This window comes from Lonchura striata, chromosome 2 (genome assembly GCF_050655825.1).
Source record: "Lonchura striata isolate lonStrDom1 chromosome 2, ASM5065582v1, whole genome shotgun sequence".
In the NCBI taxonomy this organism is placed as follows: Eukaryota; Metazoa; Chordata; class Aves; order Passeriformes; family Estrildidae; genus Lonchura; species Lonchura striata.
In genome coordinates this window covers 14,440,990-14,459,445 of record NC_140704.1, presented here as the reverse complement: position 1 = coordinate 14,459,445, position 18,456 = coordinate 14,440,990, and the positions used below count along the sequence as shown (strand labels likewise).

The window sequence follows — 18,456 nt, the reverse complement described above, 5'->3', positions numbered from 1 at the left end:
GTCAAGGTCTCTCTGCACATGACCATGTGTTCCACACATGAATTTGGCACCCAACTGATGCCAAACCAGGCCAAATAGGCCACCCTGTCTGCATTTGCTCCAATCATCAACCTGTGCTCTGTCTTGGGCAATTTGGCCATGGTTGAATAAGTCCTGATGACTCCCCTGGAAATTTGCAGGGAGCTTGGTGAAAACCTTACCACAGGAGCAGGGACTTTGTGGAGTAACACACCAATGTGGGCAGGACTTGGCAGTAAACCTCCCCCCTGCCCAAGGGGGGTGTAACACCTGCACAGGGCGTTACATTGGGTGGCCCATGGCAAGGGGCAGTGGTGGCAAATTTGTCCTCTTAAATCCCAGTTGTTTGGCTAAAAAGCAGGTTGTGGGAGTGTATTCCATCAAGGAAAGAGAATGGGTCAGGCAAAGGTGAAAACCTCTATCCTAAACAATCAACAAATCCACCAAGATGTCCTCTGGAGCTGCCTACTACCAAATACATTGTGCTTGTGGCAAGATGCTAAATAAAACCATCCATTTAATAATACCAATAAATTTTAGTATAATAAAATACATCAGCTATGGGATATTTTATGAAAATGTTTAATTCAACTGTTTCTTTGGAATGTAGTAGTCATAGTTTGGAAATTTAAGTTACAGTTCAGTTCTATGTGATTTTTTTATGCTACTCAGTGTCTGAGAATACAAATGTCATTTAAAGTTAAGGCTTCGCTGTTCATTTTGAAACAATTTACAAGTGTCATATTGTCATAGAAAATAAAAATTTCTGTAAAAAAAATTTGCACAAAGTTTTATGATGGTACAAAACATGAAGCAATAATATACCAGTAAAATGAAATCATTTTACTACAGAAGATTTTTATAGTTTTTCAATAAAGAAAAAAATATGTTATTTTACACTTTAAAAATTATGAAACAATCTAAAACAATATAAACTGAACATTTTGTAACACTGCCTTTACAAATTAATAACTTTATAAACATATAATTTCTTAAATATATTTATCAGTGCAAGATACTTTTCAATGTAAAGTTGCAGTATCATTTTTCCTTTATTGAAGGGTAACTTTAATTCTATTACCTTCAGAGAAATAAAATCTTCAGTGCTAGATCCTCATTATCATAGTTATGTCTGAAGACCACAAAGGAGATATTTTTTTTTTAATATTCACTATTCTCAGTATGTTAAAAGAAGGAAAAAACCCACCAAATACAGCTTTTCTATTCAAACAGATCAAGAACCAAAGCTGGTCTGGAATCTATTGAAATCAGTGGGAATATTTCAAAAGGTTTTGGGCTTGGGCTCCCCAATGGGATTTTCTCTTCAAGGCAATATGAGCATGTAGCTCTTAGTCAAGTTAGTGGACTAGAAGTTTTTTCAGCTAAGGGGAATAGACTCTTAATTCCTGACTCACACAGTGGTGGTCTGATGAAAATAGTTTTGAAAAATCCTTTTCTTCTTTGGGTTAATTAACTAGCTGCTGCAATGCCATTATGGTCCAATTACAGTGTTAGAAACCAATGAAAATTCTACCTCTGACAAAGTGAGTCTGTCGCTTGGGACATCTCATGGACTAACTTTTAGGCAAAACTTTCAGGCCTTAGGTGAACTGTCTCACCCCTTGGAGGATCCCAGGTTGGGAGGCTGGGGAGGTAGCTCTTCCATCAATCTAAGGTTTGATGATCTGAAGTGGGTGTTTGGGTTTTCATGATAGTCATTGCCTTTAGGACTCCTCTGAAGTAGCAACTGTCCATGCTTTTTTTTCTACTGGGTCATCCTTTAAAATATTTTCAACTTCAAACCTCATTTTCACCTACTGTCTCCCTCCTTTTTCTTCAATTTCTGGGTTACTAGTGGATTTTGTACATATTTTTCTATTTTATCGTTCATACTGGTGAAATTATGCACTTACAAAACATATGGTGTGTAAATGGAGGTGGATTCTTTTGCTCCAAGCAATTCAAGGCTGAATTAGCCCTTCTTTAATCCTAATCCTGGACAGGATATTTTATTGCTCTTCTACAAAAGCAATTTTGGAAAAGACTAACTCAGGAAGTCCCAATCGCTTCCCTGACTCTACTCAAGAATTTCAATGAGGAAAAACATGAGTTCAGCACTTGGTAGGATGTTCCTTTCCCCATGTTTGCACTGGTTTTCTCTGCTGGTTGGTGGATACCCAGGGGAAGGCTGATGCTGCCCCCCATCATGGCTGTGCTGTGTGCAGGTCACTGCAGAAAGCCAGGGGCTCCCCTTGCACCTGCAGGAGGGGAATGACCCCTCTGCTCTCCCACTGCCTTGTACAGACCCCTGCAGGAAACATGCTCTTATTTCTTTTTACCCTGTTGGACCAGCTGCATAGGCTGTTGAATATTATTTAACCATTAGTATTTGCCCTAAAATATTTAAAAAATTGTCCCACCATTGTCAAGCACATTTTCCCAACAGCTTAGAATACTCAGTTCACTGCATTGGTCACTGCCTGCACTTGTGGTCAAACAGAAACCTCCTGGTATGAAATGCCAATTGGATATAAAATGATGGTAAGAACATATATTGTGGGATTTCATTCTGCCCTCAGCACACACTCCTAAGCTCAATTAGCATTGATTAGCATGAAAATACGTGGTTACTGAGAGAACAGAACTCCGAGTTCAGGTAGGGGCAGGAGGAGGAAAGTTTCTCTTTTTAAAGGCAATCTTTTCTGTAAGGGAAGCATTTTCCCCAGTGTAATTAACAGGCATGCTGTTCAGGATAAAAGACATGTTTCATGACATTCAGGAAAAAAGATACTGTCACTTTATGCTGTTAAGAAGAAACCCAAAGTTCGACTTTGGAGGATAAAGTTAAGAATTTTCCCTTATTTTTTAACACAAACTCTAATAAAATCCTTTGCCATTACCAGCAAGTTAAAGCTGAAGTTTTCTTTCCTTGGCAATGGCAAATGCTTATGAAACCTACTCAGAGAGACAAAGAGAGAGAGAAAGAGAAGAGAAAGGGAGAGAGATTTTACATTTGAAAATACATTCTATATGAAAGAACAATAAAAGGGAATATTGCAGCTTTATACAAAAGGGTCAAGAGACATGAATTGAAATACAGAAAGCAGAACAATCAAGCCAGGTTGTCAAATCTGATTAGCCCTTGCCTTGGCTGAGGCTGTTTTCTTACACTAAAATATACTTTTCTTTTAGTCAGTGAGCCATCAGAATATGATTAAAGACAAGGGCGAAACTGCAGAGAAGCTGTAGTTAATGTTAACACAATGAGAAGCAGTACAAACAAAAAGGCACTTGAGAGGACATACACTAGCCAGTGCCAAGGACTTTTTTTTGTTTAGTTTTTAGGCAGTACACTTGGTTACCAGTTGTGTCTGATGATGGCACATACTCTTTTATGGAGTTCACAAGCACAAAATTTAGTACAACACTGAAAAACATCAATAAAATTTGACAGTATTGCTTCGTAAACAGAGCTGACACGCTATATCGGTACTGATGCAGCAGTACTTTCAAAAACATCCTAACCCTTCTTTGCCTATGCACAACACGAGCAATTATACACAAATACAGGTGTAGAAGTCCACTAAATTGCTGTTACTCCAATATTTTCTGGGCACTGAGCTACAGACAGCATGTCCATCCAAAGAACCCCACTGAATACATTTTGTGACAGCATCTTGGATTTTGCACAGTAAAAACAAAATTATCCATTAACAGAAAACAGAAGAGAGGGAGAGAAAAAAAGACAAAATGAACTATAAGTCAATCATACTTGGTCTCAACACCAGCATTCGATTATTTCAAATAAAACCAACAGAAAAAGCAGACTGTACATGATTCAGGTTGTTAACACAGATTGTTGTCCATGTTCATCGGTTACACACTCATTGAAGCTCCTGAGAAAAGCTTGGCTCAGTGTCATCAATGCACTTTTCAGCCTGTACAGTAAAAGATCAACAGTTCCCCAGCACGACTGAGCTATGTCCTTCCATCCCAACTCTCTGACTTCTCCAGTTGCTTTATGCCTTCATGCTTCTGAGTATGAATTCTGTGTGTTTAGTTTATCTTTTTTCAGTTTTACACCATCGACCAGTTCAAAGTTATAATTCTCCAGTGCAGACAAGTTCCTCTCCGACATCCCATTGTGCCAACAGGCACAGTACAGCACAACTCCACAGATGGCTCCTAAAAGCACCCCGAGTGCACTCATGGCTATGATGGTAATGAGGATTGGATCTAGGGTCTTCAGGACATTGCCTGGCTTCCTGGAGATATCATCATAGTCATCACCTGTGCGGTATGGAGGTGTAAACCCTGAAATTGAATAAAGAATTGCAAAATTTTCAGAACTGATCTTAGTGAGAACTTTGTCTAATGAATTGGAAATTTTAAGAAGACCATGACTAATTTTTTAACATAAGTTTTTTACATAATTTTAAAACCTAGCTTCTGCAAGTAGCCATAAATAGATGAAAACTGTATTTTGGCCTAAATAGCTGTGGATTTTTTCCAGAATGTTGTCCAGTCTTTAAATCTGCTAGTAGAGCTGTGGTTCTGCCTTGGATTAAGTGGGAGTCTATGGAGTCAGTAAGGAGGCCTTATAATTATATTTTGCCATGTTGCAGTATATAGCTCAAAAATATTTATCAAATCCTACTCAGCTCAGTGTGAGAGGTTAGAGCCTTAGACATCAGTTAGGAATATCTAGCCATTTTATTTCTACTTCAATGACTTTAGGATTGAATCTTGAAGTGCAAATAGCGGCAGAACTGACACAGAAGAGTACTCTGCCCTCTTGTGTAAAATATTCACTGGGTATCATAATGTTCTCCCTCAACTTATTTAGTTTATGAAAATGATCCAAAAGCAGCAAACCCTGTAATTGTTGCTGGAAAAGCCAAAAAGTCTTTTTGGACAAACTCACTCTCTTTCACTGAAATCAATTATAGCAATCCTGTTGACTGTAACAGAAAAAGATGAAGCTCATTGCCTGAAAAATGCAAGTATATTTTATTATTGGAACAATATGAAAATTATGACCCATTTAATGATCCGTTTACTGTCATCATCATTGGAAATGATAATGCTTTGCTAGACTGGTCATAAAATGGCATTTTCAGCCAGGTCTGTGAAACATTTAACCTGAAGAGTTTTGAGCCTAATTACTGAGGCACAGTACGAGTCATAAATTGTAAGATATAATGATAGTGCTTTCTTCAGCAGTGGACAAGCCTTCTAGGTAACAAAATATTGAGGAGCTATAATGTGCTTGCATATATATGAATATAATGTAACAAATTAGGTATATGAAATTTGAAATGTTTCAGATAGGCAAAAGTAATAAAAAGGACATAAGTCCCTATGACATGGAAGAATAAAACTATTACAACCTTCAAATAAATGTGACACTTCTAATAATCTCATCCAGAAAAATCATAACACCTTAATACAATATGCAGTCAGAGAACAAATCTATAAATAAATAAATAGAATGCAAAAATTCACATTAAAATACACATTAAAATTCATTCCCTTTTAAGAAATAACGCAAATTTTACCTGTTTGATTACTTTCTGGGTCTTCTTCTTCATCTATTTCATTCTCCACATCAGTTGATTCTAATGAAGCAAAAGAATTGACATTGATTATTAGGGTTACAAACACTGATTGACTATCATGCTGGCAATAATGGTATAGCAGATTTTCCTGTGTCAGAGCATCATTATGGTGGCTTGACAGAGCTGTTCATTATAATGGGCTCTGAAAATTAATGGAGAAAAAAAGAAAGATTAAAAAACTCCCCTCCGCCCAGTCTTGGCACAATTTTAGTTATCAGCAGGGGATTTCCATGCTTGGAAAAGAGAAATCAGTGTGATGAATTAGCATCTCGTTCACTGTATTTACAATTTTGGAGCCCAATTCCATAACACTTCATCAGCATAGGCATAGTTAATCACAAGAATAATTTCATTGGCTGCAGTGAGACCACTTGTGTTTGGATTTCAGACTGAGCTTTTGGGTTTTGTTCCCTCAGGCAGAAATCTTTGCTCAGCATTTGGTTTGAACAACCAAAACACAGTGATAGGAAAGAAGTTATTTTCCTTGCTCATGCTGGAGTCAATTAAATGCAGACATTGTGGTCTCATCACCTCTCTTGGCCCTGGGGACACTCCAGGAGGACTAAGCAGTGTGTCCTGCCTTCCTTTCCTGCCAATTGCCACTCTGGTGGCATTTGATAAACCCCAGGGGTTGGACTACATGGTAAAAATATTGTTTCCTCATCCTCCAGTGAAATTACCACATAGCTGAAGACTGTCATGTTACCCTCAAAAGGATGTTAGCTACAAAAGGTTAGGAACACCCTCTATTATTGCTCTTAGTTGTATTGTTAACTCACACAGAATAAATTTATCTTCTTAATGCTAAGAGTTCTCATTTCTATTCTCTCTTTTATATAAAAGTAATTGCTTCATCTCCACTATGAAGGACAGTGTTCTGTTGCTTGTGTCTATCTGGGGCTGCTGCTGCCAAATTACGTGCAGTATGCAATGTGCATATGATCAGCAGTGACTGGAATAACTCAAGGGCTGGAATAAATAACTGGCCAGGAATAAAAGGGCTCAAAGAGCATCTCAGGAATAGCCTGGCACAGATGTGGGAAAGGCCATATCCTAATATTGCTTTGTGTCCCACATGTCTGGGAGCTGACAACTACAGCAAATGAGCTACAGCAAACTCAGAATGACAGGACATCAGAGGACAGAGCAGAGGCCTTTTCACCCTTTCTGCTTATCCTGTAAGGCTTTGATATGGCCCTTTAAGAAAAATTAAGAGGGCCTAGTAGTAAGTGATCTAAAAAAGGGAGAAGAAATAAAATTGGATTTTGTGCATTAGGTAAAATAGGGTCCTGCAATAGGAAAATCAGAGAAATTGAAAAAGGGCAGCAATATGAAATACAGGGAGAGACATGAAATTGTGAATTTGCTGTGACCCATGTCAGTAGGATGTCAGTTTTGATCCAGACTGCTGCCATATCAAGGTGACACCAGTGGCACTGACCATGAATAAAGCTATGGGCTGAATCAGGATATTTTCAGTGGAAACATAACGAATAATTATCTATCCCTTTCTCACAGATAAAACCAGCTATCAAAACAAAATAAATAATATTTTGGATGAGAACCTCTCTATGTTCTTGCTAGTCACACTTACTTCGGCAATCCTCTTGTGCTATGTGATTGTCAATTTTAATATCATCCACAGCAATTCCTCCGGTTCCTTTTCCAATTTCTCCCTCAATAACCACCTGGAAAAACAAGACAGTGTGTTTTCATGCTAGCATACAACTGCAGCAGTCAGGATTTCTTAATCAGTTATTAACACTTATCTTCACTTGCCATGATGTCACTCTCATGCTTCAATTGTGGCCTGAAAATCAGCATTGCTTTTATTAACTTACACAGGCAAATGTAAATTATGTACTGACACGACTTTATGACAGACTTTTACATCAGCAAAACTGTGGCAAAGAGGCAGTTTTGTGACTGATGATAAATGATATATAAAGTATTTATCTGGCCTCTGATAAGAAAGTACTTGTATCACAGTAATCTGAGATACCATGAAATATTTCACTATTATTAGTCACAGCAAGCGTAGCTCATCTGTAGGTGTAATATTGTCTACATAAATCCTCCAGTGCCATCTTTTACTGTGGTGTATAAAACACGGCCAGCAAGGTGCTGCTGGCCTTGGCCGTGGTAGCTCAGCGAGGAGCAGCCAAGCTCACCTGGTAGTGTTTCACAGACTTGTGAAGAAGAACACGTCCCTCCTTCCAGTAGTTTGCCTGGTGGCCGCTCAGGGTCCACAGCACCTGGTCGTATTCATCCGGCTTTTGGTAGCGCAGTTTGATCTTGAGGGTGCCGACGTGCGCGCCGGACATGTGGTACCAGAACGTCATGCAGTGGGCAGAGTTCTGCGAGTAAATCACGGGGCTCAGCAGTCGGGCGACTTTGCCTTTCTGGCTTTCATCAGCTTGTGAGTAAATGAAGTTGCCATCTCCTACTGTGACAGAAGGACTGTGTTAAGAATAGCCACCAGCTTTAATTTTCTTTGTCAACATAAGAATCCCTGACCGCCCCATATCTTTTGCTTTCTTTCCATGCTGATGGCTCAAGCATCACAAAAAAAGAGTCAGAGTGCATTGTTTTGGGAGCTCTAGGAAAGCTGATACTCTTTGAGAAGAGGGCCACAAAGCTGATCAAAGGGCTGGAGCACCTCTCCTCTGAGGACAGGCTGAGAGTTGGGGTTATTCAGCCTGGAGAAGAGGAAGCTCTGGGGAGACCTTATTGCAGCCTTTTAGCCACTAAAGGGGACTTACAACAAAGATGAGGACAAACGTTTTAATAGGGCTATTAGTAACAGCCTAGAGGGTAATTATTTTAAACTAAAAGAGAGTAGATTCAGACTAGATATAAGGAAGAAATTTGGTGGGTGGTGAATCATTGACACAGGTTGTCCAGAGAGGAAGAAGACCCAACCTCTCCAGAAACATCCAAGGTCAAGCTTGAAGATGTCCCTGGTCACTGCAGGGATGTTGGACTAGACGACCTTTAAAGGTCCTGTACAACCCAAGCAATTCTATTATTCTACCCTTTTTTTGGCCACCTCCTCTGCTTTCCACCAGGGTGTTTTGTGCCAAGAGTAAGCCCTTACAACGTGCTCACCTCATGAAACACACAAGGCATTTGCTTTTGTTAAGGGAAGGAGGCACAAGCATGTTTGGTGAGACAGCATTATGTGCTCCATTAGACAGTGTGCACCTCCTGAAAACAGCCATCCCTGGTTCAACAGTCTAGAGAGAAATCCCTGGGGCCTACTCTATGTTAATTGTGCAAAGAGCTATTAAAAAAAAATTCTGTTTGAAGTAATCTGTGCTCAAGAGGCAAGATTAGAACAGAAAGAATGCTGAGAAGGGTGAAATGGCTTTGAACACCCATGGCCAGAGATCAGGAACTGAGATTTGAAGCATGTTCCCAAACAGAGGCTGAACGTTGTTGCAGATGGTGTCAGAATTACGCCCTTGATTTTTGTAACAATATGTTGGGGTCTATATATTTATGAACCCTTTTCCTGAAAGAGTAAGATTATAGCTGATACTTTCTCAAGGGCATGATGGATTTATACTCGTTGAAATCTGAGCACCTAATACCCTTAACTTGGAAACTTACTTTCTCAATCATGCTGAGAGAGAAGCATGTGGGAATGTGATTAGTTTGGTAACAGAAAATTGCTAAGTAAGATACTGACTATAGAATTACATCAGCCACACATCCATTCCAGTCAGCTTTTGAACAGTGTCTTTGCAGAGAGTCATGGTGGAAAAACACCAAGTTCATCCTGGGGTGTGTAAGAATAGATTGCATGTGCAATGCACTCACACAAAAGGATGGAGTCAGCATTTATTGACATCATCCTACTGAGAGTAGGAAGGATAAAAGTAATAATAATAAAATACTATTTCTCGAGTATTGCTGAAATAAGTATACATATAACTTTTTATACTGACACCCAAAAGAAAGAAAAGTAAAAAGAGGCAAAAGAAGATGTCTTGCAAGGGTGGTGTTTTGTCAGCATTGGTCTTTGCCTATACATAACGTCCTTGAATTTCATGTGAAATAGTGCATTATTAGATTGCAATGGTATAGTCCTGCACCAATGAAGACAGGAAGATGAGCATTGCTACTCTTGTAAGCAAGACAGAGTAGTGAGATGGGAACTAGGAACTAAGAGGAGGGGGTTAAACTCAGTGGCTAGACCTAATAAATAAGAAAGGAGCATGTTTCTTCTAACATGAGAAAAGAGTGTTTTCTTTTGTTTGGATCTTTCTGTGAGCAGTAGAGGTATCCTGTCCAATATGCATGTTGAACAATTGTATAGAAGATGATGTTATATTGTAAAAAAAATTAAGCTTTTTTTTTTTCCCTCTGTCTTTCTGCACTAACATCTTGTCCAGCTTCTCAAACAGGAATGCTTATGTCTATATTTTCTTTCCAACTTTGCTTCTGTGCAGAGCAGCACAACGTGCAAATCTCATCAAAGAATGGGGAAATACAGAGGGAGGAAAAAGGAAAATAATCACAGCATTAGGATGGCTGTCTGAGTTGGAAGACCTAACACTGGCCAGATTTCATCACAAGATAAATAATTTGAAGTGACATGCAGTGTATCCTGCCGTCTACAAGCAATTGCTGTTGAAGATTACACCTGTGTATTTTTTCAGCTTTACACGTGTCTGAGAGAAAGATATGCCTGGGAGTTGCTCACTGTGCTTCTCCAAAAATATATGGTGGCCTTGTTGTGCAGCTTTGGGACATCAGTGTCATTCAGACTGCTCATGATCTATGTTCACACCCATCCCACTTTGCCTGCTGGCAGGCAGGTCACAAAACTGGCAGGTGAAGGTACTCTTAGAGTCCAAGGAGAATCTTGGAAAATACTGAAACTGCAGTAGAAGAAAAAGGGACTGCCTTTAAGATTTACTAAAACTACAGCTCATGGAACAAATAAGTTTTCTGTACTAGCAGGGCCCAGTGGAAACAACAAAATCTCATTTGAAGAATATAATTTCTTCATCTCCTGATTGAAAACGAGTTCTTTCTCTATAATCCTTGATGGCAAAGTGCAGATAGCTCTCATTTTCAGAATATTATTGCAGTGCCAGGTCAGGAACTCTGTCTTCATTGTCTTAATTAGAGCTTTACTTATGCATGCCTTTTAGATTTTGTCAGTCTCTGGCTAACATAGCTTTTAACCTCCTTTCAATGTCAGATCCTACTGAGCCATTTCACTTTTCTCTACATCAATTTTTCCACCATTACAGCCTTCACTTCAACTAACTGCATTTAGTTAATTTGATGCCATTTATTTGTACAATGCCATTTATAGTCAAAGTATTACAAGTTTTTTTTTTTTTCCCCTGAAACTACTGTTCTTGTCTTAAGATTCAATTGAAAGTGTCTCAGAATTTAAAAAGTCCAATTTTGTCTAATTTCCTTGTCATTCTCATTAAGCAAAGGGTAGCAGAAATGGGAAGGGGGATTCATCTCAACCCATTTGATTAATCTGCACGTATGCAAGCGAGAGCACTAAAGTAAGAGGCTGTACAGGTCGCACAGTGCCCTCCCTTTTCCACTAGCCTGCAGCAAATTTATTGCCTAATTATACTGAGCTATGAGTTAGTTACTGCAAAACAAACCAATCAATTCCCCAGCGAGATATTTCTTGAAAAACTGTTTGTGAGCAGAGGATGGCTATAATATCCAACTCCTGTTGGAAAGGAGAGGGGTGTGGTAACACACCCTCAGGGAAGTTTCACTTACAGACAACACTTTCTTGTGGTGGATAGTCCCTGTAACTACAAACAGGAATAATGTGAGGTCATTAACTGACTGCCTGTATTACTTGGTCAATGATATTTTTAAAATATTTGATGATTCTGATTTTTTCTACCCGAGATTACCCAAAGGCAAGTCAGGGGAAGGGAATATCTTCAGTTCCTACCAAGAAACAATATTCCCCAAGAGAAAGGATAGTTACAGTCAGTTGTGATTACCAGTAATGGATTAGGTTTACTAGAGAGCCATCTTTGTGACTTAATGTATTTTAGGTATAATTCACTCTCCTGTGATTTTGGAAAACACTGGCATTAAAAAGAACAATCTCCTCCCATGTAAAGCAGCTACATCATGAACTCATGATTACCTGAGTGGTCTTGAATAGGCCCAGTTTTGCTGGTCAGGATTGCCCACTTTAAATCCACCTGGTTGTCATGTTCCCAGTGGCACAAAGTCTTTTGGGATCCCCAGCCAAAGGCACAATTGTATAGTGGTGGCTCTGCAAGGAAAGATTTAAAAGGGGGGATGAAATGTGAATATTAATTGCATAATTCATATTTTGTACTTCAAAACAATTGCATACATTTGACATTAACAGAACCATTCCTTCCTGAGACTCTGAGAAGCCATAGCAAGAACAGCCCCCCAGGGAAACAGATGAAAAAAATCACTATTTTTTTGTAAAAGATGTGGTTGCTTCTTGTCTCTTTATGACCCATATGATGGGATTTTTTTTCCTGTGGTTAGATTAATTCTTCTGATTCACCCGCATTACCTGATAACTGCGTTGCAGCACAGAAGACTCATAAAGAAAGCTCTGGCTTACTTATCAGATGTATTTTCTGGTTGTCAATATCTCTGCACCATAATGGTGCCACAATTTGCAACTCTCAATGAGATTTGGACAAAAATAAGTACAACCAGAAACATTAATGGAATATCCTTGGCAGGAAAGGATTTCTGCTGAAGTCTACAGTTTTTGGCTTAAATAAGGAACTTTTTCAGCATCTTCCAGACAGTTAAGTAGGCCCACAAGATGGCAGCATTGAAATGGACAAATTGAGAGGGAAAAGGGACAAATGTGGCTGATTGCCAAATGAACTCAAAATAAGCTTCAAAACAAGCTCTGCATAAAATAAGGGAAGTCTGGTATTATGGTCAGGATGAGATCATATCTTGTTTTCATCTTCTTTTCAATTCTGCCCAAAGGTTTAATACATAGTAGGTTATTTTCTTCAATAGAACTAGGAATTTCAATGGAAAGATTATACAAAGATAGCATATAAATCCTTTGCAGTTCTTATTTTCAGAAGCAGTTTGAAATCTTTTGGTTCCTACCGCATTGGTATGAACTTTTATCTCACCTTGAGCAGTGACAACTCCCAGTAGAGCAATACCCTCCCAACAGCAATGTGACCAAATCTTGAGTATTTTCTCAGGCATGACTCACGCCTTATTAAAGGAATAACTTAGGTTTACTTTAATGAGATACTTTGTGCAAGTATGAACTAAGAACAAAGGACTCTATGCTTCCATCAATATCAGCTCTGGGGGAAGAATTGTGTTTCTTGCCCATTATTAATAAAAAAAGCCAGGAAAGATAATGCAACTCTTAGAATGTGCTTGTTTATTGTGGGAAAATAATGAGAAATATGGGAAGTGTGTTGAGACCTGCAGTTGGCCAGACCTTTGAGGTGGAGCTATTCCAGTCTGAAGAGGCAAAGACCTCCTGCATGTACTGAGCTGCCAGGGAAGACTGGTAAAGCTTTTGAACTCACAACCCAGATTTTAATGGAAGGTAAACTAGAATATTAATTTTAACAACACAAACCCTCAGGTGAGTACGTTGAAACAGAATAGATGTAAAAAGGGTTCATCTATCATTCTCTCCTTGCCTGCTGTGTCCTTGTTTGGCAGGCCCTTGCTCCCAGACATCGTTTTTTCTCAACTCACTAGATTCCTGCACTGTGGCTACCATGCCCTCTCCCCTCTGGCCTCTAGAAAATTTCATTCTGTCTGCAGAGACATCTGAGCCTATGGCAGATACTGCCCCTCTGCTCTGCCTGTCAGTGGCTGTGCTGTGCTGTGGTGTCTCTCTGCACTGAGCCCTCATTCTTCAGTCCTTTCTTTCATCCTCCCCATCCCATCTGCCTCCCCCTTCTCTCCTGCTGGCCTCCAGAGGGGTCTACTCCAGATTGTCATGAATGCAGCATCCTAGTTGGGAACAAATGAATTCAACAGATAATGTCTGGCACAAGAATTCAACATGGAGGAAAAATGTTTCCCGGAGCACCCTAGCCCTTTCTAGGAAAAAAGCAGATAGTGGTGAATAATCTCTCCTTGCCCTCAAAAGTTGAAGAAGCGGAACTGAGTCTGTGCACACATGAATGCAGAAAGGCAATCCTGGAATTGTGGCTCTTTCGTCAGTGTATTAGGTATTTTTTTCTAGACAATGTGGCCATGATCAAAGACATCTTGCCCAAAAGGGGACATCTGAAAATCAAGGGGGGTTTTAAAAGAAACAGAGTGACATTGCAATGAATTAAAGAGTATTAAGATTGTGACAAATAGCCTTTCATTGTCAAGGAGGCCTAGGGAGAGCTATATTGCATGGCTTTGACATCAGAGCCATGAGACAGAACTTTATAAAAGGTTTTAGAAAATGTAGAACAAAATTAATCTTATTAATCCCAAAGGATTATATCAGTCAAAGTACTGATAGCCTGTGTGTTATTCAAACCACAAGAAAAGAGAACAGTGGTAGATAGATCACATCCATCTGAAGATACCACACAGCAGAAATGAGCATATAGCACAAAGACAGGACTGGTATTGTTCAACACTGAATAAAAATAAATAGCAGAATACATAGGAGAAGTATGTAAATGAATGATGAATCCAGAGACTCAGAACAGAACAATATTCTGGTTTTTCCATTTCACAGCCTAAGTAATGTGAGATACCCAGTGAAGTCTGGTGTGGATCAAAGGAGAAAAATTCTCATATTATGTGAGTGGTACTTGCTCCCTTGAATGCTGCTAAGATTGAACACAATTCAAAGAGAACTGGACACTGACATGGACAAGGAAAACATCCAGAATTTAGTTGTTAATTCTGAAGTGCAGGAAGTGACAAAAGCCTTTTACTTCATGCTCTGATGACAGTTCTGAACACTTGGATCAGAAGGAAAGTTTCAAAACAGAGCTACATTTCACAGCTCCATCTAATAAATACTTTCTTACACTTTCATTTGAAATATATAGTCCAGGAAATTGGCAAAGAGCCTAAGTCTGATATGCTTTGGCCATGCCTGTGTTCCTTGGCTTCAGACTCAGAGACAGCATGGTGTAGCATAAAAATGAACTTGTTTTCCATGCAGAAGTAGAATCCACTGAAACTGAGAATTTGACAGTAACCTGCACACAGTTAGGTGTTTCTTGCTAGGTTCCTATTGTTTTCTCAAAAGTTATTGTGTTACTATATTCCTTAGACAATCGCAGCAATGGGATTGAAGGTCAAAGGCAAGGCAAGAGTGCTCTTATTTTACAAGCTTCTTAAACATGCCATCTCTTATTGCCTATTCTTATACCTCTTCCAGTGCTTCTCCCAGGGACTCATAAAAAAGGAAAAATAGGCCTGCTAGCCAATTAATAATGGACACTTGTAGCATCAGGATAGGTTCATTATGGCTCAGCATGGACAATGGATCTGCCCCAGGAAAGACAGGCTAGTTCAGCCCTTCTATTAAAGGTCCCAGGGGGCTGATAGAGTAGCTCACAGCAAGCTACAGGCAATCTGTCCCCTTCTTTGTCCTTGAACTATAGCCTGGCAGCTCTGGTGGAAGGAAGGAAACTAGGGACGAGTAGCAATTGTTGGGCTCCCTCTGCATTGCTAGCCCATTCCCGTGCTAGGATAATTCTCCTGGCAATAGGTGATTGATCTCTGGGTTTGTGTATATTGAGAGGACAAAGAAAACCAGCTATTATGTAATCAAATAGCAGCAGCTCAGATGAGAATCTGGGAGGGAGGTGTGACAAAATCCCATATGCCTTTTTCAAAATGTAGGGTACGTGATACTGAATTAAAACAGATTTATCCTCTCAAAGTATAACCAACAGCTGTACTTTTTGACCACATCTTGCTCACAGCTGGGACCATTACTGCACATGAACAAAGTAATTTGAAAATCTAGTTGAGTGAGTTTCTTGCGAGTCCATTAATCTTTTGTGGCCCACAGACTTTGACATATTTTTATAACTCCTCCAACAAGAGGCAAGAAGAAGCAATAATGGCATTAAAGATGATATGAAAATGTTCTCTAAGATGCTCTTGCCAAAGGGTAAATCAACATTAAAATAGGAAATTACAAACATAATTTGGACCACTTCAAAGTAGTATATTTGGTCTGATTTATATTTGCATTTCAGCATTTTATACCATTTATGCTGGCAGCACAGAATTACCTTAAATGATAGTAAATGATAAGTTAACAGCCTTAATATCCCTTTACTGATACAAAGTTGCTCCAGCATAAATGAGAATCAGTCTTATTATACCTTTAAATAATTTCTTAGCAGAGCTTTAAACTTCAGGATTTTTTAGTTATGTTTTTCTGACATAGCTATTACATGCATGAAAAACAAGGTACTTCTCAGAACAGTCTGCTTTACAAAGGACTCAGATTACACACTGAGAGCATGTAATGTAAATGAACAGCTTGCTTTGTATGTAAATAGCTAAGAGACAAGCATTTCAAATAGTCCTTTAGAATTAAAAAAGATGCATTCAAAAATGACTAGATGTTAGAAAGTCTTAGGGCTGAGAACTGAGGTATTTACCTTGACAGATGGATTTGTAAAAGGCATCTTTTTAAGTTTGAGGAGGAAAGTAGGTCCCCTCTTAAAAAAAAAAAAAATCCAAACATTTAAACATTTTTAGCATTTTGAAATCATGATTCTTTTTATTTTCTTTCAATTCAGTCCCCTTGAAACAAAATGTAAACGAGTCCTTGATGGAACAGTTTGTTTATACACAGAGGCTTTCCAGCTATTTGCTCTTAACTGTTTCCATAGTGTATGAAAGCTGGTTGGAATAGGATAATCTCAGGCTTTGACACATACAAACATGTTAGTCTCGGATAACAAGATTAGGGATATTTGCAGGCTGGAATGCAGGCAGAAGGACACTGTACGTGGCGCTGGCACCTACTGCAGAGCACCTGTGCCATGGCACGCGCTGCTGCTGGGAGGGCTGGTCAGCCTCTGTCCCCAGTCACTGTGGCACAAGCTGCTGTGGCCACCACTGGCACCATGTACCTGCTGCAGGGTCACCCGCTGGAGTCTGCAAACTGCAATTGATCTGGAATAGCTCCTTGCCTTGGAGATCATCATTTACCTCATGGTGCTTTAGCACCTTAAGGTAAACCAGGCCTTAAAGGGAATTAAGGCCAAAGTTGAAGGCTCAGTCCTTGATGTGTTAAATTCCTACCTTGTTCAGTTTGAGAAGAGTTGAAAGAGTGCACTTATCCTTAAGCAGGCAGAAATTTCCCTGTGGCACTCGGGTCCAGCCATGTCCCATCAGCAGAGGGAAATGTTTCTACCACCTCCAGGCCAGGAGGGGTTTCCTCATGCTCAGGGAAATTTCTGCCTGCCCGTTTTTGGGAGTTTTTGGCTGGTTTTCAGTGAGGGATTATGAGGCAGCTGGAAACCTTTATGTCTCAAACTGGAAATTCTGGAAACCTTATTCTTATTTATTAGCGTCTGGCTGATCTCTATCTATAATCTTTGTAATGTGCTGCCATGTGGGAGCCTGGAGTTTGGGATGTGAACTCGTCCCTGATTCCCCGGAAGGAAATGGTTCCTACAAGTACAATGCAGGGAAGTAACATTGGCATGCTCTGAACAGAGGCTCAGAAACTCTTTTAATAGAGAAAAATCTTGACACATGGCAGATTAAGCAAAGGTGGTGCAGGAGGGAAGTAAGGAGAAAAAATGAGGATATCTTAATCTCTGGTAGTAGCAGTCAATCTGTTACTGCAGAGTCCCACCCATGCCAAGGGGATTGAACACAACCTGCAAAGCAGCTGGCACTGCTGGATGGGAGTGAAACTGCACTGCACAGAGGCACTTTCTAAGTCTGCCATTTGTTTAAATGCAAGAAGACTGTAAAAAGTCCTTAATCTCATCAAAATAGAAACCTAACAGATAATTTCAGACATAAAAATTAAAATGCTTTGCTCTAAATTCACTGCACAGAATCTTTTCTTCCTCTGCATCCCCAACCCCTTTGCAGAACTGTGAGACCAGCAGCAGCCATCCAGTCCTTCAGCAGCACTGACTGTGAAGAGGAGGGTGGAGAGGTGTCCCAACAGGGGGGACTGGCTCACTGTTGTGTTTCTCATTGTACTGGTGCTCCACGATTTGCCTCTGCTTATAAAGCAGGGCAGAGGTAAAAATAGTGTATGCTGACTTAGGCAATTGGGTGACCCTGGAGACAAATTTTGAGGAGAGTAAAAGCATTGGCCTCTGCAATATCTGAATGCAGAGGCTGAGACTGGGAACAACGTCTGAGCTAAGTCAGCTCTATCTCTTAATCAGATCAACACCATAAGTGTCCTTTAGGAATTTTTTTACATTATTAGTCCCTTTCATTTGAAGCAAGACTGGATTGTGTCACATGGTTGAGGAAACAATGATAAACATTTACCCACCCTGTTAATAAATCACTTGCAAGACTGTGCCTGACTGTGCTTTAATGGAGGAAATGGAAGTAACTGAAAACTGACCTCTTTACCACTCCACAATTATTGATGCAAAGGATTTTTAACCAGTGCTTATAGTTTTTGGAGTTAAGGTTTTCTGCCCAAATCCATCCTCTCCCCCACTCCCAGTAAATTGTACAGGATATTAAAAAAAGGGTATGAAAGCTGAGGAAGCAGCAAACTAAGGAACTTAAAAGCTTCTAGCTATTGTATTAAGTAACGAGGACCTGCTGCCACTGACAACTTGATTTTCCCTTTTCAAGTACATGGTAACAGTTTATG

The 18,456-nt window shown here is 39.6% G+C and overlaps 1 protein-coding gene across 4 annotated transcripts in view; it reads right to left on the bottom strand.

The window, feature by feature from the left end:
- Positions 1 to 579: 579 nt before the first annotated feature.
- Positions 580 to 18,456, bottom strand: part of NRP1 (neuropilin 1) — a 115,132-nt gene continuing 97,255 nt past the window's right edge. For 2 of the 4 annotated variants that reach the window (XM_021542956.2, XM_021542958.2), the window contains exons 14-18: positions 11,782 to 11,913; positions 7,808 to 8,082; positions 7,231 to 7,324; positions 5,577 to 5,636; positions 580 to 4,332 (exon numbers count right to left, since the gene is read on the bottom strand). In XM_021542956.2, the coding sequence (XP_021398631.1) occupies positions 4,046 to 4,332; positions 5,577 to 5,636; positions 7,231 to 7,324; positions 7,808 to 8,082; positions 11,782 to 11,913 (848 nt within the window). In that variant the 3' untranslated portion in view covers positions 580 to 4,045. The remainder of the gene's footprint in view (positions 4,333 to 5,576; positions 5,637 to 7,230; positions 7,325 to 7,807; positions 8,083 to 11,781; positions 11,914 to 18,456) is intronic. The other 2 variants (XM_021542957.2, XM_021542961.3) reach the window with 1 other exon arrangement.